This window comes from Candoia aspera, chromosome 7, assembly GCF_035149785.1.
Source record: "Candoia aspera isolate rCanAsp1 chromosome 7, rCanAsp1.hap2, whole genome shotgun sequence".
Taxonomy (NCBI): Eukaryota; Metazoa; Chordata; class Lepidosauria; order Squamata; family Boidae; genus Candoia; species Candoia aspera.
In genome coordinates, this window is record NC_086159.1 from 11353382 (window position 1) to 11377321 (window position 23940).

At 40.4% G+C, this 23940-nt stretch overlaps 1 protein-coding gene across 1 annotated transcript in view; it reads right to left on the bottom strand.

Annotated features, from left to right (window-relative positions):
• Positions 1–19717: 19717 nt before the first annotated feature.
• The window catches only part of PDE3A (phosphodiesterase 3A), a 270781-nt gene continuing 266558 nt past the window's right edge, over positions 19718–23940 (bottom strand). The window contains exons 15-16 of the mRNA XM_063308497.1: positions 23458–23695; positions 19718–20257 (exon numbers count right to left, since the gene is read on the bottom strand). Of these exons, the coding sequence (XP_063164567.1) occupies positions 20019–20257; positions 23458–23695 (477 nt within the window). The 3' untranslated portion in view covers positions 19718–20018. The remainder of the gene's footprint in view (positions 20258–23457; positions 23696–23940) is intronic.

A 23940-nucleotide genomic window follows, 5' to 3' on the forward strand; every position in this document is an offset into this window, starting at 1 on the left:
GGGCAACAGGGAATGAGATTCTAGCAAAACCCCCAAATTAGTGCAATTCCCTCCTTGGGACTAACCTATTGTTGGCTTTCCGGAGTGCTCTGAAGACAGTTGAATTTGATTTCACAGTTCACTGCCATATTTTGATTAATCAATACTGCTTAATTTAAGAGGTTTTAATTTAATAGTGTTATATATTATGGCATTTTTCCCCCAAAGTTGCATGTGTGCAATCTGGTAAGAGCAATATGCTTTAGAAAGGAAAATTGGTGGAAGAGAGAATAAATGAGGACTGAATCACGAAACGAACATATGAAGGGAGAGGGAATCGACTGACTGGAAGGAAAAGAATGAGAAAGTTGTGATTGGATGCAGTTGAGGAGATCCTGAAAAAGAGAGAATGGAGAAGTTCAAAGAACAAAAGGAACAAGGAAGTGGTTTATGGACAGGGCGGAAGAGAGAATGGTTTGCCAAGATAGAAAAGTATTGAGAGGTGTAGGCAACAGGATTAGCATAAACTAGATTTAGTTGGATTTCTTTCCTTTCCTCTTTTCCCTTGCATGAACTGATCTTGCTTGGCTAGTGTATGGTTTAAAGTGATTTACAAGTGTAGAAAGTGTATTAATTCAATCATGTATTTAAACATGTTGTGCAAATGGAGTCATTCAGATTCTAGTTTGGACTTTCCTTGATGCATGGATCTTTCTTCTGGTACTCCATGCGGTGGGGAAATCTCTTGTTTGGCTTCTCTTGGTTGGAAAAAATCTCAGTTTCCATTTATCTCCATGCCTTATCTGTCAACGTTGGTTAATCAGACTTGAGAAAGTGAGTATCTTTCAAACATACCCATCATTGTTTGCAATTTTGCCTTTGGTGAACAGATTTTGCAGACAATTTCCTTTACTGCTAGGTATATTTGGTGCATGATTTACGTGAGTATATGGATTTTGTAAAGATTTTTTCCTAATATTGATTCTAAAGTCGGTGTCCTCCAAATGTGTTGGACATAAGGTTGGAATTTGGGGAGCTGTAGCCTCAACACATCTAGAAGGTGACAGAAAGGAGGGAGAGAGCAGAAGATCTGTAAAATCTCGCCATACAGCTCATGTTAGTATCTTTTTCATGGCAGGATGCAGGTTCACGTTGGTCATGATACCTTTTGGACATCACCAGAATAAGGCCTGACATGAAGCTGACATCAAGAATAGTGTAGAAGAATATAAACTATGCATCTTCAAGACTACCAAACCACAGTGAATGGAGCTGAGGGATTATGCAGCTATAGTTACAAAATTCATAAAGCAATATAGCCAAGTTGTTTAAAAACACACAAATGTTGCTCAAAGCTTTGAATGTAGGCTTAGAATATCTCCTGCAAATAAGTTGTGATGAACTCTTGCTTTACATGAGGTTTGATTATGTTTTCCTGGATGGTGTCTCTAATATGTTTGAGCCAGTATGGATTATTTTGGCTAATTAAGGGAACCAAACTCCTCTGAATTTAAAAGAAGAGGCTTTCTGAATGGTCTCAAAGCACACTGTTCTGAAGAACTGTTGAAGAAACCCACTGTTCTACTACTATGACTGATAATCAAAAATAGCAATAAATACATATATGGAAATACTTTAAAACAAAAAGTTCCCCTGGCCCTGAGGAATAGACTTTGAAGTTCAGTTTTCCCTCAAGTAATACATTAACAAACAAAATACCAAAACCACAACAGTTTCCACATTCCTTACCTCGCCAGCCTTCATTCCTTAGAAGCTACCTTCATGAAGGTGAATTCAGAAACAAGTATGGATACTCTTTTCTCCTAGCTGTTAAGTGGAATGTTGTTGAGGGAAAGCACAGCCCGAGGTAGATCTTATATCTGGAGGTAGGAAAACAAGACAAGCAAAAGAAAGGGGAGGAGAAACAGGTGTTTATTTCCAGTACAATTAGTATTGTTTGTTATTGTTGTTTTGATCCTGATCACCCCTACATCTTTGCCTCGGTCTTTTCCCTCCTGCTTTACAAATTCCAGGAGACCCCAAAATCCAAGCAATGGAAATGGTTAAATGTTCTTGAGATCCTTCTCTCTAAACAGGCAGCAACTTTGACAGAATGCATGTGACAAAGCTTTCTCTCTCTTTCTCGCTCGCTCTCTTTCTAAAGACCTGATTTTCTTAATTGCTGGTTCCCATGAAATCAAAGACTTAAAGGGGAAGAACATACCAAACAAGAGAAAGAGAGTGGGTAGAATGAAGAAACTCCCTTTGCTGACACTGAAGGCTTTCGGTACAACTCTCTCTCTTCCCCTGCCTCCCCAGATTATCCGTTGGATATATACCATCCGTCTATGGTATACTGAACAAGGTTACAACTTCAGTTGTTGTTGTTTTTAAGAAAGGGGGAAAGGGGAATAAAAATGTGGTTTGCCTGATACTACCATTGACACCATCTACTCACTCACTCATTTATTTTGGAAAATCCAAATATACCTTTCTTCATAGACTCCTGCTTTCTTTTTCTTCCTCTCCTCTCCTCTTTTTTTCTTTTCGCTTTTTTCTTTTCCTAAGTATTACCCTCAGAAAGAAAAACAAACCCAGATGTTTTCAAGCCGGCTCTACTGCAACCCTACACTAAGAATTGGAAAGACATTTAATTGTGTTTGCATGTAAATGAATCAAATGTTGCGTTTCCACACCCAGTCCAAGTACTTTAATTTAGCAATCATGCAAAAGACACACTTTTCCAAATTTTGTCACACAGTTCACTGATGTTGAAGAAAACACTTGAGAGAAAAGCCTGTGCAAAAATGCATGCATCATGAAGACTATATTTTAAAATGTGTCACAGCGGGAAAATGGTTTGCTCTAATGCAAAACTGGGTACTTTGAGAAAAATTGCCAACAGAATGAATATCTTCAGAGAGATTAACACCTAAAGGCATTTTAATGTGGATTTAAAAACAATTCTCCTCTCTGACAAACCAAATTTGATAGATTTTATGACTTAATTCATTCCTGGGTGGGAAAATCTCAACCCAGCCAACCTTGGGCTGCGTTGGGCAGGTGTGCATTAATAGGATTCAAAAGGTACCTTGTTGAACTTTACAAAAATATCTCTGGACTTGCAACTATCAGCAGTCTTGAGGAGTGCATTTGCATAATTATGTCTAATATTTAACTGTGATTCTTTCTGAAATGTCTAGATGTAGCAACAGTTATCTATGCAGCCTGTCTTGACTACTGCAGTGAGTGGTACAGGGGGACTGTCCTTGAAGGATATCCAGAATTTGCAACTGGTGCAAAATGTAATGGTTAGGACAGTGTTTCTCAACTTTGACAACTTGAAGATGTGTGGACTTCAATTCCCTGAATTCTGGGAGTTTAAGTCCAAACATCTTCAAGCTGCCAAGGCTGAGAAACACTGGGATAGGATGTCAACTAGCGCAAAGTGCAGGGATCATACAATGCCTCTACTGAAAGATCTGCACCGGCAGCCTGTTGGCTCCTCAGTACAATTCAGGGTGTTGGTACTGACATAAAAAGCCCGAAATGGCTTAGACCCTTACTCTCCGCAAGACGTCCTCGCCCACTATGAAACCACATGGCTACTTGGATCAGCAGGAGAGTCCTTTGAAAGGTGCCCCCACTACCTGAGGCTTGCTTACCTTGTCCATGGGAAAGATCTTCTCTTGTGGGTCTCCAAGGCTGTAGAATGCATTCCTGAAGGAGGTATGTTTGACTCCCATTCTTCCAGTTGGTAAAAAGACATTTCATCTACTTCGTTAATTTACTTTATTTGAATGTTTTAATTTGGAAGCTGCAGTTGGTTTACATTGCTAAGGTGTGGGTACAATTATGATTCAACCAGGTTATACCTTTGTTCTGTGAGCTCTGCTAGCTCCCAGCAGGCTTCTGGATGCAATTCAAAGTTCTGGTTGTTATCTATATCATGGGGCCAGAATATCTGAAGGACCTCTCTCCCTGGTTGTCTCTACCTATCCTGTTAGATCTGGCAAGAGGGGCATGATCAGGTCCCATCAATTAAAGAACACCATCTTTAAAGTTGTTTGTTGAGATGGGCAGCCATACAAATTGAATCAATCGATCAATCAATCTTGCAGGACCCAGGAAACATGCCTTTTTGGTCACAGCACCTGCCCTCCAGAACACCTTGCCACCTGAGATCAGATTGGCCTCAGCTCTGATGGTGTCCTAACAGTGAGACACACACTGAGACGAGGAGTAGTTCTCTAGTGTTTATTACTGCTACATAAACAGAATCCTAACAAACTGAATAAGTGTGGGAAACACCCAGACAGATAAACCCCAAAAGTTAAGGCGGGTCTGATCTGTGTCTCTTTGAATGGTTGCTTAATTCCTCAGTACTACGCATGCTTTTTTCCCCCTGGATAGAGGCCCCCTCCTGCTCACCATCATTACTCACGCCAGATGGCCTTCTGAAAAATGCTTAAGACCTGACTATTTGCCCAGGTATGGGAGTCAGGAAATTAGTGAGGCCCAGAGTTCTTATTTCTGCATTTTTTAATTCTTGGCTGCCATTTCTTTTCTTTCTCTTTTTTCTCTGATTGTATGTTGCATTTTTTTTACAAATTTATTTATTTTAAAACATTTAAGGAATAAAATTAATGACCACATTAAAAAAAAGTGAGAAAGGACATATTGGATGGAAAATAAAATATTAGTCAATAAACAGAGAACATATGATTGCCACAAAATTCATTACTTCATTATTTTATTGATTAAATAATTAATTGAATACATAAAACTAGACTCATTATATCATTTTGAGAAATAATTGTAAATCGCTACAGAACTCTAAACATTAATATTTATATGGATGTCACCACTGTCTATCATTACCTAAAATTAGTGCACATGATCTTATGAAAAAAAGGAAAGCATTGAAAACAGTAGGTAAAAAACAGTATTAAGTTCCAGATTCCCTCCCATTGTACCCAATACTTTATAGCTACTTATATTATTCTTTTAAATTCTGTTCGCTGTCCAGAGTTGCTTTTGGCAAGAGGGCAGCCATATAAATCAAAATAAATAAATAAAGCAATGAAACCCTCTATGATAGAACATCAGCAGCAAATCAGGTCTCCCCACTCCCAGAGATATCCCTCGTTCTACTCTCACTGAAAGGGCGGAAGTAGGTCTGCATTAATGCATGCACTGTGTGACAGTGAAGCCTGCAAGCAAAACTCACTTTTCCGACTCCACTGCATCCTTCAACAGTTTTGCAGCAGAGCCCGATGTAGCAAGGAGCAAAAGGTTTTATGCCACCTGCCTTGCTGACTAGGGCTCCTGTGAGTTGAGGCTGGGGAAGAGAAAGGACATTGTAGGCCAACACACCCAGATCTCAGTATCTTGTGAAACGCTGAGATAGCTACAGTACATGCCATATTCTACCTTTCATTCTATCCTACAGCAAGAGAAGTAGAGTTCTGGTGTTGGATGTTGGATGTTACTTGGCTTAGGGTTTAGATATCTGCGACCCTGCCTTCTCCCAATAACATCTCCCCACCTGATAAGGTCCAATAGGGCTGTCTGTCTTTGGGTTTCCTTGGCCAAGGAGTGCCACCTGCAGGGTCCATGTTAGCATGACTTCTCTAATGCTGCCCCCCCACCAGCACCGCCTTCACTGGAAGAGCATCTCTCCAGACATTCAAATGGCCCTTTCTCTGTTGGCATCTATACATGTCTCTAAAAAGTCTATAAAAATCTTTAAAAGGCTTGGCTGTTCCAACAAGGCAGGGAATTTGAATATTGGTCCCTCTCCTAACAGGAAAGGTGTTAATGGGTGGGAGGAGTACATTGCAACTATTCCTGAGATCTTCTATTGTGATGTTAAGATTCTGCTTTGTTGATGGTCTTTTGTTTTAAATTAATCTAAGTTATGGAGGGGGAATTGTACACTGCTCATAGTTTATTGTGATTTGAGCGGCCTAGGAGCCCTGTAAAACAAACAAACATTGCACAATATTATTACAGTGCATGAGCCAGTGAAGACAGTGCAAAACAAATATTACAAAATACAGATCAATGAAAACAGAAATTCTAATGCTGTTTCCATCCTATGGAAGAACACGGACAGTATCAGACTGGGCATGGAGTTTCCTTGAGCGAACGGATGGGTCCCCAGAATCCAGCCACTGACATCTTCCTTGGATCCCCTGATCTTTTGGTGCTCTAAACATTGTTTTAATTTCTCCCCTAGCCCAATAGAACACTGACATGGGAAGTGGTATTGAATCAGTCTTTTCCTACTACTTTCATTCAGTAAGCTCACCAAAAACTTTCCAGGGCGAAAAAGGACACAGCAGACACCCCCTCCCCGCAAAATAAAGATTTGGTTCATAAATGGGGGAAAATAACACTGTAGTGGTGAGGGCAAATAACAATCAAGATGTTCAAGCCCAAGGCTCTGCCTCTACCTTCCCCAACCTGTCACCTCCCAGAAGTGTTGGATCACAATGCCCATCATCCTCATTCACTGGTTGGGCTGCCCAGTATGGCTGGTGGGAGTTGTGGTCCAGCTGTGACTCTGGAGCAATGATTCTCAACCTTGGCAACTTTAAGATGTGTGGACTTCAACTCCCAGAATTCCCCAGCCAGTTTTGGGAGTTTGAGAATTCTGGGAGTTGGAAGTCCACACAGCTTAGAGTTGCCAAGGCTGAGAAACACTGTTCTAGACAGAAGCTTTTTTTAAAAAAAAAAGATAACTCATTTTCTTAATCTTGATTAATGGATGGCTGAAGATTTATGGATTCCAATAAACCTGTGAGGTTTTTCTTAGTTTCATAAATGAGGGGAAAATATTTGAGGTGATAGGTTCCTTCCATCTTTTCTGTTCCCCCCTTCTCTGTGATGGGAACATAGCTAGAGCAGCTAAGGCCCCAGCAATATTCTGGCCAAGAAAGCAAAAACACACAAAAAGGCCCACTTTTAAGCAGATTCCGTTGCAACCCATGCAAAATCAGTGGGACTTCGATATTTTTGACTACCCTCTGTGGTCACCCCTACCTATATCTAACCTGGTGAGGTTTCAGCACCAAAGTAAGGCTTCAGAAAGGCACCCTGAGGTCTGATTTCAGCTGATGGTGCAAATGTCCTCAACCATTGGTGGTCTGTGGGCACAGTTAGGACTTTGAGACCATTCTTCCCAAGTGGTTGCCACAAAGGCATGTCACCATCCACAAAACACCCATTTACCAGAGGGCAAACTTTTGAGATTGTTCCATTCTAGTTATCTTTGGCTTTTTGGAGGGGTATATTGTTGCACTTCCATATAAAATACACTGGGCAGCAGCTTTCTAGCAAAGTTGATATGATCTGTGTGGGAGTCAGAGGCGTACAGATCATGGCTGTGGCTGGAATTTTTATTTACAGCATCTTCACTTCCAAGTCATTATTATTTTTAATTAAAAGAATCTTAGACAGGTAAGGCAAGAGGCTTGGAGACACCAAGGGAAGGTCAACAGGCATACTAATGCCCATGGCACCCTGTAGGAGATATTCTGCTTTTTTCTGGTCTCTATTCCAGCCTATTTTATTATTCTTAATTAATGCTTGTCATCTTTATAAGCTATTTGCTTCCATCATGGTTTCAAGGCAGATTATATCTCAGTTAAAGGAGGTAGCAAATAAATTTGATGCCATGTATAAAGACAGAGGGCCCTCTAACATGCTTCAGTTTTACTCAGATAAATTATTTGCATTTAAAGAAAGGTTTGTATAGAACTGTATATCTTGACAGATAACTGTCCATCCATCCATCCACCCACCCATCCATTTTTTATTTTCCTTTCTATTCTCTCAAGCATTTATACTTCTTTTTTGGCCTAAATATCTTCCAAAGGAATCTATAGAGTAATAAGACCAGGACTAGGTCCTGCTTTCATGGTTTCATTCTGAAAAGGATACAAACATAGAAAGAAAAAGGAATAGGGAGAAAAAAGGAAAGTGGTTCCTAATTTCATCATGCTAATAGCTAAGTTTAAGTGGCCCTTCAATGCTTCCTTATAAAGCTGTTGAATCTAACTAACATCTCTAAGGAGAGGCTCCTGTCCTGATCCAGATCTCTGCTTTATTTTGAATAACCTGCAAAAATCTGTAGTACAGTTCCAGAAGAAAAATTCCCTTATATCCAGACACATTGCCTAAATTTTAAGAAACTAGAACAACTTCTAGGAGCTTCATAGTAAGATCCTAAGCATATTTACTTAGAAGGAAGTCTAGATATGACTTAGGGCACTGTGTTTTATAGGTCTCCTTAGGACAATGTTTCTCAACCTTGGCAACTTTAAGATGTGTGGACTTCAACTCCCAGGATTCCCCACATCTTAAAGTTGCCAAGGTTGAGAAACACTGCTTTAGGGTATTTAAACCTAAACATTACCACATTGGATCTCAAATATTTGCATGGACCTGTGAGGACTAAAAGCCGGGGCAAGGTATGAAAGCATCGTCTCCAGCTTCTTCATTTATTACACACACACACACACCCCTTTATGTCCAAAAACAGGTTCTCTTCATATCTGGAAGAGTGTCTGCAAAACTTCCATGAATCTCACTCTCCTGGACATGCCCCTCTGGGCCCTTCTTCATTCATCCTGAAAACAATACGACGACCTGTTGCTTCCCATGGAAAGATCTTGCGGTCTCTGTAATGTTTGATTTATCATCATAGAAAGGAAATATATTCATGTGTTGAATTTGATCATAATCCATTGGTTTTTTTAACCAGGGATCCCATCTCTTCCTATAAGAAACAAAGGTCTCAGATCAAATAAATTTGCAAATCAACTATCATTAACCCCCCTTTTTTTTGCTCCTTTTTAAAAATTAGAATGGATTGCATTTCAGTGCCAGAATCCATTGAAAGAAAGAAACGTTTTATTTCTTAGCTCATCACTTGCTTTTTACTCCATGGTATACAGAAATTTCAACTTCTCAGTCCGTCATACATCAGACCGTTGTGGATTCAATCTGAAGCAGCAGCACAACACTGAGGAGAAGAACCAAGCATTATTACCATGATCATTGGGTGCCTGCTTTACAAGAAAGGGGGACCATTCAACCTTGGACCGTTGTTTGTTACTGCACCATTTAGCTGAAAAACTCACCTCACCATCCAAAGGCACACTTCTTGCAGTCTTTGTGGATTTCAAACCAGCTTTTCAAGGTGGAGAGGCCATGGGGAAAACTACAGCGATCCTCAATGGATGAAAGACTGCTCCTTCTTATTCAGGCTAAACACCTCTTTGAGAGTCAGATGTTTCCCCTGGAGGCATTTTTCTAGAGCTGTTACTATCCAGAGAGGAGTAAGGCAAGTGTATATAATAGCTCCCCTACTTTTCAATCTGTATATTAATTCAATAATTTAGGGTATCTTGTCTTCTGTTCATCACCCTCAATGTTAGCAGATTGTGCGATTCCAGCTTTGTTATATGTAGACGACATAGTAATTTTGTCTCCCAGGTGGGAATGAGAAGGGCATTGGCTTTCTTTTGTCTAGAAAAAACTTGTAATATATCAAAATAGTGAAGCATTAGTTTTGCACGACAATACTATAGGACGCATAAATGACAAATTTATTTGTCAACAGACTAGATGCATAGTTGTAAATATTTTGGGATGCAGTTCCAGCCCTCCTTACCTTGCAGCACACATTTCTCTTATCAGGCTAGTGTTGCACAACGAAACTCCTCAGTGGTCTTGAGATTTTTCCATTCAAAGGGGGCACATTTACTTTTGCAGCCTCCAAAGTCTTTCTTGCGTAGGGTTTTCTCAGCTTATGTTTTCATGTTCGTATTCTTACGAACTTTTATAAACTCAGACTGGATGCCTTGGAAGCTTTCCATCCAAGTTTATAAGAGCTCTACTTGTACTTCCAAGATGCATTAAAAATGCTGCCTAATGGTTAGGCAGGATTAGTTTGTTTGGTTGTCTCATGAATTTCTGGTTATTTTTTTTTTCCCCTATGGGTCTGGCCCCATTAGTTCTCAGAGACCATTTTAAACAATTTGGCTAACAAGGGCAAATCACAAATCTTTAGGTCTCCTTTTGGACAGCCTCTGCACATTAGGGTCGAAAACGCCAGGAGTCATCTTAAGCAGCATTGAGATATGGATTTCTAAACCAGTCTTAGTGTTCGATCCCGGTCTGTGGATTTTTTTTCAATGGATGTGCATCATCATCTGATCTCTCCTCCATTCTAGTTCTGAAATCTTGCTGGGCTTTCACCTTGGCCAGGTTGGATGTGGTACCCTCTGCAATCCTGTGAGGGTGTTCTAAAAATGTCCCTCTACATCAGCACTTATGCTCATGTGTGGACTGCTCCATGGAGTCCTTGAGCCACATGCTCCTACATTGTTCTCTTCACAGGGAATCTTGTATGACATTTATCTATCCCATCTAAAAAAATACCCTGGCAGAGAGTACAATACTTATTTGTTGCTGCTTTTGTCTAAACAGGACTCCATGTATCTTCCCAGGTGGCCTGATTCTGTGTCTCTGCATGTTTTTTTCCCCACTTACAACTGATGATTAGTGCTAATCTTGGGGATCACCACCATTATTTATATGATGCTATTTTATTGTATTTTATGCTTGCTTTTTATTTGTATCTGCAGATTTTAGGTGTCTATGTTTCTATATGCATGTCTGATGTACGTTGTGTTTTCTGGTCAAAGGTCATAAGGAAGGGAGACCACCAGGTTCCTAAAGAATTGGTTTGACTGCTGGACTCCTACTATTGCTAAGTTTTTTCTAACATTCAATCAGACACTGCACACCTGTTAAGACCATTACATTGTGTTCTCCATTCTAGGATGACAGAAAACGTCCATGATATTCTTCTGTGTCACAGCCTTTTCAGATGCTTGAGCCCTACCCTCAAACAGGCTAAGGGTATGTACTGTATACCTAGCTCTTCCTTAATCTGTCTTCACTGGACTTAATTTCCAATCCACCGCTCACAAGCATTGCTGTTCTTCTCACTTCTTTTGAATCCTCTTAAATTTTGTGCCCAGGATGAGACAATAGTACATGAACTGAGGTCTGACCCATTAGGTCAGCATGGAATACAGACCGCGTTGGTATCTGACTAACTTAAAGTGGAAGACCAATGGCCATAGGAGCTGCCAACATGCTCATCATTTGTGGTAGAGATAGGAATAAAAGTGGCAGCAACAAGACAAAATCACAAACCACACGAGGCAAAGAAAGAACAGCCACCAATATGATACCACAGAATTATATTTATGTTTTTGTTTCTTCACATTGCAACATCCATGTTGTTCATTTTGTGACACATTATCTCTAATAATTCTGAATATATATTTACTATAATACATTATACCAAGAGGCACTTCCAGTAATTCTGGCAAAAAAGGAGATTCATTATAGTGTCTAACTTACAAAACAGTAAAAATAAATAATGTTTATCTAAAAGATTTCTCCTGTTTCTCCGCCTGTACAGAATCTATTTTGTACAAAACATTTATCAGCCATTAACTAAAAATCACTTAACAAATACTCGTGAAGGGAATATATTAAGTATTGCTACAATGTCTTAAGTGCAAGGTATCAGTGAAAAGGAAAGCCAACAGAGATTTCAGTCAGTTGGTGTAAGATCATTACCTAAAAATACAAAGGCCTTGTTTCTGAAGTTTTGTCTTAAAGAAGTTTGGTTACAACACTATTGGCAATATATAAATATAAATTAATGCAGGTAGTACTTAGTGAAAAGAAGACCGTGTTAAAAAATGGACATCTACAAATACCGAATGGGGGAGGTACATTTCTACAGTATTACTATGGTAGGCAGTTCCACCTTCTTTGGGAGGGATGAAGGAGCCAAAAATGAACCCCTTTTGTAAAGTCTCATTTGATTTTAGTGGGACACTGAAGGAGCAAGTTGTGTGTTGTTATCAAAGCACAAATGCTACTTCTTTCAGCAACTTCCTGCCAGCACTTCTTTCTAACTCAAAGAGTGTCTCTCCTGAAGAAGGAATATCAGCCAGAGGCACTCAGGCAAGGAGAAGGTCCTTCAAACTGCTATTTCTCCATCTTCCCACTTTTCTTTGTTCTGGCTCTTAAAAGAATGTTGGACTCCAGATATTGCTGCCCAAAACCTTCCAAGAACTCTCCAGCTACCCTGGATAGATGTTCTAGTTCAGAAGGCCATAGATTCCTTCCTGGGATCATGGCTCTAAGAATAGGCAGTGGTGGTGGGACACATAAATCAACCTCTTGAAAGATTAATGGGCCTTGGAAGCATTTAGATCTGGATTGATCACCCTTCCCCTCTCTCTTTTTTTTTCCTTTTGAGGAAAAGAATATCTCAACATATTGCTTTTGAGGAAACCTTCAATGAAACACACAACTCTACTAAGAGGCCTTGGTGGGGCGGACACCAACAATAACCGAAAGACTCAAACCTGTCAAGGTGAACTGGGAGAATGGGATCCTTCAAGCAGGAGTCACTATGATTTGTTGAATGCTCAGATTGAACAGAAAACTCAGTTACCACCATGTGCTGAAAGTGTACCTCTCAAGTTAGGAATCAACATTATTTGCTTTCAAGACAAACAAGAGTGAATTGGCGTCAATTCCTGTGATGGTCTCAAGTGCATACCCATCTTTCAAAGGGTTGCTGGGGATAATCATTCTTAATTGTGGTGGATAATTTAATCATTACATGATCTATAGCAAGTAAGATAGATGTGTGGGTGTATCCTAATTGCATGGATATCAGGCATTATACCTGTGCATGGAACTTTACAGGGATGAGGGATACAAAAGGTATTCTGTAAGAGTGCAACTGGGTCAAATCCTACTCACTGAATAGTAATAACAAACTTTCAGATGCCAAGCAGAAGTAAAAGCCATGCTTTGTGCCCAGGAAACTGCCTAGCAGCTGATTCTTGAGAGTGTAACAGAATACTCTTATCTGGGAAACAAATCAGATTATGTCTGAAATCATCTCTGATTACCAGAAATTCTGGGGAAGCCAAAGGCTGAGATTGGAACTTAAATACTGAGGCTACAGTTTTGCTACAATCTATGCTTCAGTATCCTAATCCAGAAGTTACTGAAGACTCCAGAAGAATGTAGATGGAGCTCTTGTCCTGAAGAAGCCATTTCTGTTTCTTCTGGCATAAAGGATGATCACCGAAATGCTTTTCTTTCAGCTAAATTCACAGAAAGGAAAAGGAGGTTCTCAAATGCCATCCTCCATCATCCAAATGAAGACCTGGACTAGTGAATTAATATATTTTGACAATCATAAGAAGTATAGAGTATTGTGAGCTGTGTAAAAAGCAAGCTAACATGTACTAATGGGTCATGTACGCAATAGTTTGAATGCTTGCAAACTATCTTTAAAAATCACTCAATATAGTTAAATGTTATATTTGATCTTAACTTGGAACAAGGCAGGAGTATTGTCCCTGCCCTTTCTGAAGACAAATGTTGATTTTATAAGTTCAGGATAAACATTTATGGGAATTCATGGTGAGGGGAACCTGTGCTCCCCAATTTAATTGAATATGCCTCTTGATTTAGTTTTAAAAGCCTACTTGGCAAGAAGGTGACAATGCAAATTGGTGGCAGGAAAGAATCAAAGAAAGGGCATAGGTTTTGTCCTGGCCACCATTAACTTCAGCCTTTACTGTCTGCAGGAAATCCATGGATGTTCTCCTAACATTCCTGTTTTGGGCTTGTTTTATTACTATCTGGGGGGCTATTTTCTGGTGAACAACATATGCAGGATGCATCATTGTTCTCTGCACAATTTTTCTACTTGCTATGGTCAGGGAAGATGGCTTTGAGAATGGCCATTTCTGAAAGACATTGCAGAGCCTTCTTCTCAACTCGATGCATTCCAGCTATATTGGCCACGGCTCCTGTCATCCATGGTCAGCAGAACCAGCACAGCTGGGTTTTAGTAGATTGAGGAAGGCTATTCGAGAGTACATTCTCCAATCTTATGGCCCATGGGCTAAGCTGGCCCTGGTGCCTTTCAGGAGGCTCACAGGATGCAACATAAAATTCCCCTGGATCACTCAATCAAAAATTCATGCATATGTGTGGCAACAACATATTTTAAGGATAGATCAGCTGGTAATGGACAAATTATCTTTCTGGAAAGCTCTTTCAGTATGAATGATTTTTTTCACTGAATATTTCTCTGGCAGTTGGTTTACACATACTGCCTAAAGCACTATAGGCATGATCCATAAAAATGATATTGCATTAATCACTAATAATTTCATGGACTCAGTGAACACTTATAATCCAGGAATTTAATTTAGAGAGTTGTCTGGTAGGTGGTGATCTTTAATGAAACATTCAGCTAAACCCTATAGTATAAAATATACAATTAATTACTACGCTTGACCTGGCAGGGTGGCAAAATCACAGAGGATAAAGTAGTTGTTCTACCTCTTATGATTTCCCACATGACGCATCTTCAAGCAAACGTTGCTTTTTTGACTATACAAATCTCAGTCTACACTAATTCGTTGCAGAAGCCATGGACACTGGATGGTGCTTCATAAAAATGGCTTTTTTAATACAACAAATGGCCAATGGGTCTTGAATCTCAGAGTTTTGGAAATCTCAGAGCCTTGTTCTGCAGCAGCTTGTTCTGCAACAAGCCTTGAATCATGGCTAAGCATTATTGAGTGCTGATCAGCAAACATTATTCAAAGCAAGGGCATCAAATTCTGGATCATATAACTTTAGTCCTTAATATCTGAATTCTGTACGCATATTACTGGCTAGAATTTTAGTGCTTCCCCTACCACTGTATCCTGTTTTACAGTTTGACATGAATGAAAATGGTGTCAAAAGAGGATCCAACAATTGCGTTAATGCTACAGAAATATGACCAAACACTGCAAATAAACACAGTGATATTTTAAGGCCAGTGATGATGATAAAAATCTATGTGAAAAACCTCCTCTCATCTCTTAGTCACCCTGTCCATCCAAATCTTCCTGTTTTGCAAAGGATTTCTAGTTGTTTTCTAGCACTATTTTTAATATATGTTTTGTAGCTTTGGGCTTTGTATTGGAATGTTTCCCAACTGTAGTAATTACAATCTTCTAAAGGACTTAAGAAACAAAATAAATATGGTGCTGGGAAAGAATCGCGTTGGTAAGAACTGCTCATCTTTACTTCCCTTCAAGTTTAACAAAATTTGATTATTATGTCTTAGAGGCATCTAGGAGAAATGCAATTCAATTTGCATTGAGTTGTCAATTGGCTAACATAAAAAAATGTGCAGAGACAAAAGGTACAAAAAAGCATTTAAGCAGGAACTAGAAGCTGATAGTACCTCTTTGAGTTCTACAATTAACTAGAGCCTTGCTTTTGCTTCAGAAAAAAAGTTGCTGTAAGAAATAATTCTTTCTTCCTAATACAAGCCCCAATCAGCAAAAATCAGCCACTTTCCCCACAACGTTGGGAAGTTAGCTAGTTGATTTTGTTTTAAAAAATAGTAATTTAGAAGCTGCAGTAACTTATCTGCATTCCATCCATTTAAATCCCTCTAGCTTCACCGCTGGACCCTTGCCCTCTATTTATCTGACTTCAGAAATGATGGAGGAAGATTCATATATATGTCTAGCTTTTCTGGATTCTGAGTTGTACTGATAAGCTACTCTCATTGTGAGGCCAAGTTGCCAACCTCAGCTCCTCAAATGTTGCCCATTCCTCTCTTAAAGCATTGCTGGGAGATGCTTCATCTCTGAATTGAGAGCTACTTCACATGCAACGCAAAATATCTGGATTTTTTATCAACTGGGGAACTGTAAAATATGCCAGTTCTCTAACAAATGTACCTCTATCCATTTCATATCTACTACCTCTCCCTAGCAAAATCAGGACTGGAGAAGAATAGCAAATGAACAATCCTCTTTAAATTTGGGTTAATACAATTGATCAGGAAAAGACGGACACGAAAACACAAAAATTCCAGCAAGTACTTTCGTTTCAAACGTAGAACGTATATATAGGCAATGCAAAGCCATTAGATCCTGGCTTTGTCTTCTGAAAAGGAGAGCTTACAAAGCAGTTACTAGAATGTGAGAATCCTCTTTATTATATGCACTGGAGCAGTGGTGTCCACAGGGTATGGTCAAAAAAGTTAAGACGATGGCTGTGATGGTGCAAAGTTGCACCCATTTTTTATGTGCATCATACGGCTGCCATCTTGACTTTTTTGAACATAGCCTGTGGACCCCCCTATGGAGCTAGAGGGACCTCTAGGGGAAAAATTGAGATGTATGCTTAAAACATTACATATGGAGACATGGTACACCATGTAACCCAATACCTTCTCAGGAAGGGAGTGTTTTTACTACTTCCAAAAATTCAAAGACATTGCTGAGTTATGGGGAAAACACGAGAGGCTGAACACTTTACTAACGAATGCTAATGTGAATTTCTCCCTCACTTGGAACTCATTTTACCTAAGTGGAAGGAAGTCAAGGATAATGCTGGTTTCAAACATGGCTCCTTGGGGCTTTGCAGACTGGATGGAGCCAAAACATTTGATCTTTCATTTAAAAAAAAAAAAAGCATTTGCGGCAGTGAAAGGGTTAATCAGAAACTTAAGGCATCAGTTTCACACCTTAAGAACCCCAAACTCCCCTCTAAATCATAGCCTTAGCCCCCTCCACATGAACCCCTGGTTTAGTGTGGGTTGTATGAACCCAGGCATTGTGGCTTGCAAACTATACATTATGGCTCAATGCAAAGTGTAAACATGGCAAATCATGGCTTATTCAACAATCTTAAATCAAATTACAAATTAGGGCAAAATGTGAACTCAGTTTCTACATTTCCAATACATTCAGCAATAATCATGAGACTGTGAATCTAGGAGACCCCTAAGAGCCAAGCTGAGGGGAGAAACAATGAGGCAAAATAACATGCCGTGAAATAGTATGCAAGATAGTTAAATGGATTGGCCCAAGAACCAATCATACGGACATATTCATAAGGACAATACTTTCAGAAAGATTTTTGGGGGTCCACTTGGTTACACACTGATCTCTCGCCACATGTAGTACTACTTAAAACTCTGTGATGAACGGTTAGGCTCTGCTGAATTGCAGCACTTTTGTTACGCTCAACAAAAGTGCGTCTATGACGGCTGAGGCTAATAATCCCACCGATCTGAAAAGGCTTCACGCAGTTCCATTACCAATCATGCAGGACTTCATTTGTCGAATTCAAAAACAGTTATGTTTTATGAAAAAAAAAATCCTTTCTCTTTTTAACTATTTTTACAAATACAACCCAACTTCCCCTATCTATAGGACACTAAAAAGTGTCTCTGTATTTTCATGTAGGCTAATAAAAATTAGTTGTGAGCAAAGAAGTAACCATTAAAAAGGGACAGCTAGTCATCTAAAGAAATCCTAAAGTCTGCTGGTGGATTTTTCCCCTTATTTTGTTTTAAACAGAAAAGTGAAATTCCAAACTAAGATTTCTCTGGTACAAGGGATCTAAGCAACTAGCAGCAAGCCATTAACTGCTTCCTTGAGCCTCCCTGCTGGAAAACAGTGTAATTGGATCTTGCTTTTATAGCTGCCAGGACATACAATCAAGGTGGACAAGGCATCAGTGCTCTCCAGATTTTTCAAAGCTGCTCTTCGATGTCAAAAGTTCCTGTGCAGTTCTGTGTCATCTATCCTAACTGCATTTCAAAGCCAAGAATGGGATTTTATTTTAAAAATAAAATCTATTACCACCAAGATGGGGGACATAAATAGAACGGGCAGGGGAAATAGAAGAGTCATATTGTGTTAGGTGGCAATCATACATATATACCTCCTAAAGGGACTTACGCAAGGTCTTCTACAGCAGGGTTCCTCAACCTTGGCAACTCTAAGCTGTGTGGACTTCAACTTCCTGAATTGGAATTGGAATCCAAATCTGGGAATTGAAGTCCGCACAGCTTAGAGTTGCCAAGGTTGAGGAACCCTGTTCTACAGGGTTTTCTATTTGTCAGATGACTGGGTTTCTCTTAGTACAGTTATATGAGAAGGTCAAATCAAAGCTTATTCTACTTATGATCTGGCCAACAAAAAGGAAACGCAGGATGGCGAACAACCTACCTTGAAAACCAACAGCCTAATGAATTCCTGCCTTGATTGGTAGAAGGATAATCCCAAGATTTTCTTCTTCTTGCTTTCCAATTGTCCTTGTGCCAGAAGCCAAACCTATCTGCCTAAATCACTTGTTTCCAAAGTGCTGTCCTAAAGAACCATAACATTTCTTTGGGAACTGCTCATGGTTCTGGAAGGACAGATGAATGACAGTGAAACTTCCTTGGCTAAAATATGAGTCACTGCATCTACAGAACTTCCTGTGTCACATGGAGCATGCACCTACAGGAAAATGCAGGATGGCAGCCTTCCTTAATCTTGCAACCCTCCAGAAACATGTGGTCATCTCCCAGAATTCTCAGCAATGGCCAAGCTGTCTGAAAAATTCTGGAAGTTGAAGACCTCACATCTAGAGGGTGCATTTTACTTTGTGTAGGATTGCAGCGAGTCCTGGGCAGTGTTTCACATAAATTGTCTATGTGCTCTGGAATGCATATTATATGCAATCAGCTTGTAATAAATCAATGAAGAATGGACTCCTCGGAAGTAGGTTTGAATCCTTCTGACTGAGGTGACCAGGCACCTGGTTTCACAGCCCATACACACATTCAAATAAAAAGCAGAAGCAACTGTTACCCAACATTTCTCATTCATATTCTGTCTTTAAGGGGAGATCGGTTCACTTCAGTCACCCTTCTCATGCCCACAAGACACATGAAGAGATGTGAATGCAATGAAAGGTGGTAAGGATGGGAGGGATCCCAAGGCATCTCTCCAGAGTTCATCTCCATTTGACAAATTGGAAATTCCTTCAGACACCAGAGAAAATTGCCACCAACACTTTCTCTTCAGCAAATAACTTGTGACGCTTGCTTGACACTTGCCCCCCAAAGTGGGGAAGGGGAATGTGGCATAGATAATGGTGCAATAAAAAGGTAGGAATACAGCTTGTGCAGGTTTTCAAGGGACACCCCTTTTCGGAAAAATAATCAAGACCTACCAAACAGCAAGAGAAGAGGCTTGCTCAAGAAATAGGAAGTCTTGTTCTCCAGAGCTGTTGTGGGCCCACCTCCATCTGGATTCTACTGAGTTGTGTGGAAGAACAAGCAAAAGGTCTTCAAGGCAGAGTTCTCCAGGCTGAGAAAGAAAGAGCAAATTCTCTGCAATGGAGGCACATGATCTTCTGTGATGACATACCTAGTGTCACAACCTGTCTCCAAAGCAGAACGCCCTTCCCTTTGCTCCATGAACTATGGCGTTCCTGTTCTGTGCACGCATGATGTCCTGCAGGCACATCTATGCTGGCCGTTGGGATCAGCCTTTAACTGGCACAATCAGTTGCTCCACTTTAACAAAAAACAAGGACAGTGCAGTCTTCTCCATTTCACTGAGTATTATCTCATTTTCAAATCCCTTCCTTTCCTTTTTTAATAGTATCACAGGCAGCATAATATAATCCTCTTTTAAAAAGAAAACCAAACAAATAAAGAAATATGCAGCTTATAAACCCAGGGTAGTATTTTATGTATATATATATATATATTTATATAATTATATATATTTATAATTCTCCACCGTATACAAAAGTTTGTAAAAATGGGTGTTGAACTGTGAAAGCAATGTACCTCACAGAAAGGGAGGGAGGGAGGGAGGGAGGGAGGGAGGGAGGGAAGGAAGGAAGGAAGGAAGGAAGGAAGGAAGGAAGGAAGGAAGGAAGGAAGGAAGGAAGGAAGGAAGGAAGGAAGGAAGGAAAGGAGAAAGACTTAAACAGCTGTAGGTGAATTACCCCGTATTTCTACAGTGTTGTGTCTAAACGTTGTGCTGGCTTGTAAAAACAACTGGTATGCAAGATGTCCTTGCGTCAAATACTGCGCAAAATTCCTGTCAGTGTCACTGGTTTGTTTCTGGAGTTGTGTTATCTTCTTCCTCTTTGGCCTTTCCTTTCTCCTCCTCCTCCTCCTCAATGGCCTCTATTTGTTCAGAGGACTGGAGCAGTGGCATTGAAGGCTCCCCACTCTGCTTGTCCTTCCCAGCTCTCCTCTCTTCCTCTTCAATGACCTTCTTCCACATTTGATGGTTCTGCAGCAGGTGCTGAGTTATCTGGCAGTAGACTTTCCTCCTTTTCTTTCCTGCCAAAGGCCATAAGCAAACATAAAGCCTCATTCACATCTGGGAGAAAGGTCTGCAAAATTTGACTTACTTCGACATAAATGCAAGTAAGTTTGGCAGTTCCCAACTGGAATAAAGCAAATGGGGACCATGCCTAGGACTTAGAATAGCCTTCTCTGTTGGGAACAGTGGATCCTCTGGTTTGATGGATGGATATTGCTGAAAAGGTTTTACCAATTTTGAATGCAATTCAGCAAAATGAGTTGTGACAGAAGTCCAACAACAATTTGTATGTCTGGCATGGAACAACCAGTTTCAATGAATACCCATCTTTCCCTATCTTCCTATATCTAACATTATTTGTGTGATGAGGTCATGCCATGTTTTCATTGTCCCATGTTCAACTGTGCTTTGCCCTTAATGCCCAGCCTCTCAATCACTTACAATTGATCAACACTTATCATAGAATATAGATAGAATAATAGGCCACAGAACTATGGAGTTCGAAGGAACTTCAAGGATCATCTAGTCCAACCCCCTGCAAAGGAAAACCAATTAAACTATTCAAACTATTAAGTTATCCAGCAACTAAGGATTCAGCTGATTAAGCTACCTCTTAAAAAGATTTACATTCTGATGTGCAGTGCTATTAATATGCCATACTTTTTCTAGGTCAGGAGGACACCTCAGTATCTAATTGCATAGAAACAACGCTGCTCCTACAGCAGTAATTTCTAAACAGTCCCTAAATTGTGCTTGCTTAAAGTGCCTTCCACACTGGCATCTAAGCTTCTGTGAAAACACTTGGATTCTGCCCATCCCCACATCTGCATTTCTGCCTTTAGCAGCAGCTAGTAACTTGCATGATAAACCCTTTCAGAAGTTTTAATAAAAGGAAATAAAACATAAAAAGAGGGAGAAAGTATTGCACAGGAATGTTTTGTTTGAAAGAAATGTGTGCATAGATTAGCACTTTGGAAGCCAAGCTATTGAGTCTTTCAAGCTTTTCAACTCCAAACAAAGAGCTTTTCACTATGGGACAGCCCAAATCCAGTTCAATCCTTCATTAGAAAGCTTTCAGTTCCCTGTAGGAAACCTCCAGGTTTAATCAGAAGGAACTGCAGTTCTGAACCAGCACTCCATGGTAGAACATTCCCTCTCTGGTTTCCCAGGAGATACCCCCTCCCATATTTTGCAGTGCTCCAGAGAGGCCAGGAGGGTGTTGATCACAATCCCACATTTTGCTGGAAATCATTGCAAACATAATCATTGCAAACTACTGTAACTGCATTTGTTGCTTTTAGTTTATATTGCACGTTGGGACATTCTGGAAATGTAAGGACCTTGGGAAAAAAAAGGTGCACATGTGCCACATGTTCTATCTCCCAGGTAGAAGATCCCAGTTTCTTATTTTTCCTTTGTGGATGCTGACTGACATGGTTTCTACTGTGGATTGCTAGAGTTGTCCTTTGGTGAATAATACTTTACCCATCCAAGGTCACCTGAATCATAATTCTGAATTCATGTCCAGGTTTTGTCTTTAATGTAGATACCCTGAAGAGCCTGTGCAGAGACGCCAAGGAAGTAGATTGCACACACCTTGCCATTTCTTACCTTGAAGCTTGCTTTTGGGAGGATTGAATTTGGACCACATAGACGTTTTTCCTGACAATTCTGATTGCTTAATATAACTTTGAATGAATGAACAAACAAACACTGCTTTGGCTATTGTACCACTTGATCAAGGTTACAGAGCATGCAAAAAGACTGAGTAGGTACATGAGACAAAGTGGGACTGGGTAGCAATTTTGAGCTGGAGAAAGACAAGAGACAAATGTATTTCTATCCTACTGTGTAAATGTTTGCATACAAACTGCATACAAAACTGTCCTAGGTGCCCAACGGTAGAGGGAAGAGAGAATGGCCTTGAGGGACAGGAGGAAGAGCCTTAACACATAAAAGGGGCCTGAGTCCAGGGCAAGAATGTGACGTGACTAAATGTCACAGACAAGCCCCTCCCTAGTTCACATGAAGAAAAAGGGAGGTGGGAGGAAGCACATTCAGACTTGCAAGATTTTGCTTTACAATTAAAGTAGTACTGACCTACATGGCATTAGTTTCCTAGTCTGATCTACCATGAAGGGCTGACACCAACAGACTATTCTCCTCCATGACTTCCCCACCAATATAATGGTCTATTACTGACCACTGGTCAAAGGTGATGGGTGTATCTCTTTTCAACTGGTGAAGTTATTTGGGCACCAAAGACAGGAAAATTCCACAAATGCATCTTCTTGGCCAAGCCAGGAACATTAAATGAAATAATCCACAATCTGTTGTCTTTGAAGAACATTCAATCACTTGAGGCAATTGCCTCACTACCTAATCATAGGGCTGGCCTTGCAGAGAGGCCAACTTCTTCCTTTAAGGGAAAAATACAATAACCAATTCCGACCTTTAATGGTGGCCAAAACCTACTGCCCGAGTTGGCCACTTCGCTGTGACTAATAGCTGAGCTGGCTGCTAGGAAGCAATGTATGGGGACACTGGAGAAAGCTGCTTGGTCTGCAGCAAAGAAGACCCATCAATTATCAGCATTCCCACAAGAAAGTGCTATTGAGGGATACACTGTATGCCAAGATGGGTGGGATAGAATTAAAAATGAGGCATAAGCTCTTTTCTGACATTCTGAGTGTCTTTTCGGACAGTCCCTGAGAGTGGGCCATCCACTCCATCCACCACCTTCTTTTCTCTCTTGGTCCCCTCCCTCCCCCGCTCCCCTTCTTTTCTCTCACTCCTTGCACAGCAGGCTGCCAGGGATCCCTCACTTTTGCCAAAGTTTTCAACTGTTTGCTACCAAAAGGCTTCTGAAATAACCTGTATGAAATTAGACTCAGGGCAGAGCAGGGCCTGGACATGTAACTTGCCCACCTGTGGCTTACAATCTGAGATTGCAACCTAGATCAGACAATGCTGATAATTATAGCAACAACAACAATCAAAAAAACCCCAACATATTGTACTTCCAAGAATTCCAAAAACTTTACATCTATTAGCTAGTTGGTCTCCTCACAACAAACCTTAAATTTGATTCTGAATAACTTCTGCAGAATGAGTTTGGGGTGGGCACGCAGGATTTTTATTGGGAAACGAGTGGGGAGGAGGCAGAGAAAAATTAATCCATACCATTATTTAAAGAACTAGGACGCAGAAAACATACTTGGTTCATGGTTGACACAGGAGTCCATGTCTGCTGAATCTTCTTCCTGTTCATCTGTATCTCCTGACTCATCGTTATCCTCAGTCCATTTACCTGGCATCAGTCCTGCTGAGTCATAGGAGTTGCACAGTGGTCCCACAATGTGAGTGATGAAGGATTCCTGGAGTTTTGCTAACTGCGGAGCAGAACGGTCCATGAATGGGCTGATGGGGAGACCTAAGCTGGCTTCTTCATCACCCTTAGGAAACAGGAGACACTGAATTAATCAAAGGCACCTGGGCTGGTTTCCAGTCCCCTAACAGGCCTAACCCACCCTGTCCAAGCTACAGATATGTTAGGTCTGGAACTCCCAGATTTCCAAAGTTTAGCAATGCTGGCTGTGAATTCTTGAAGCTGCTATCCAGAAGACCTGGAAAGTGCCAGATTGTGGAAGATTATCGTTACATGCAATGTGGAAAGTTAACTACTACAAAACCAAGCAGC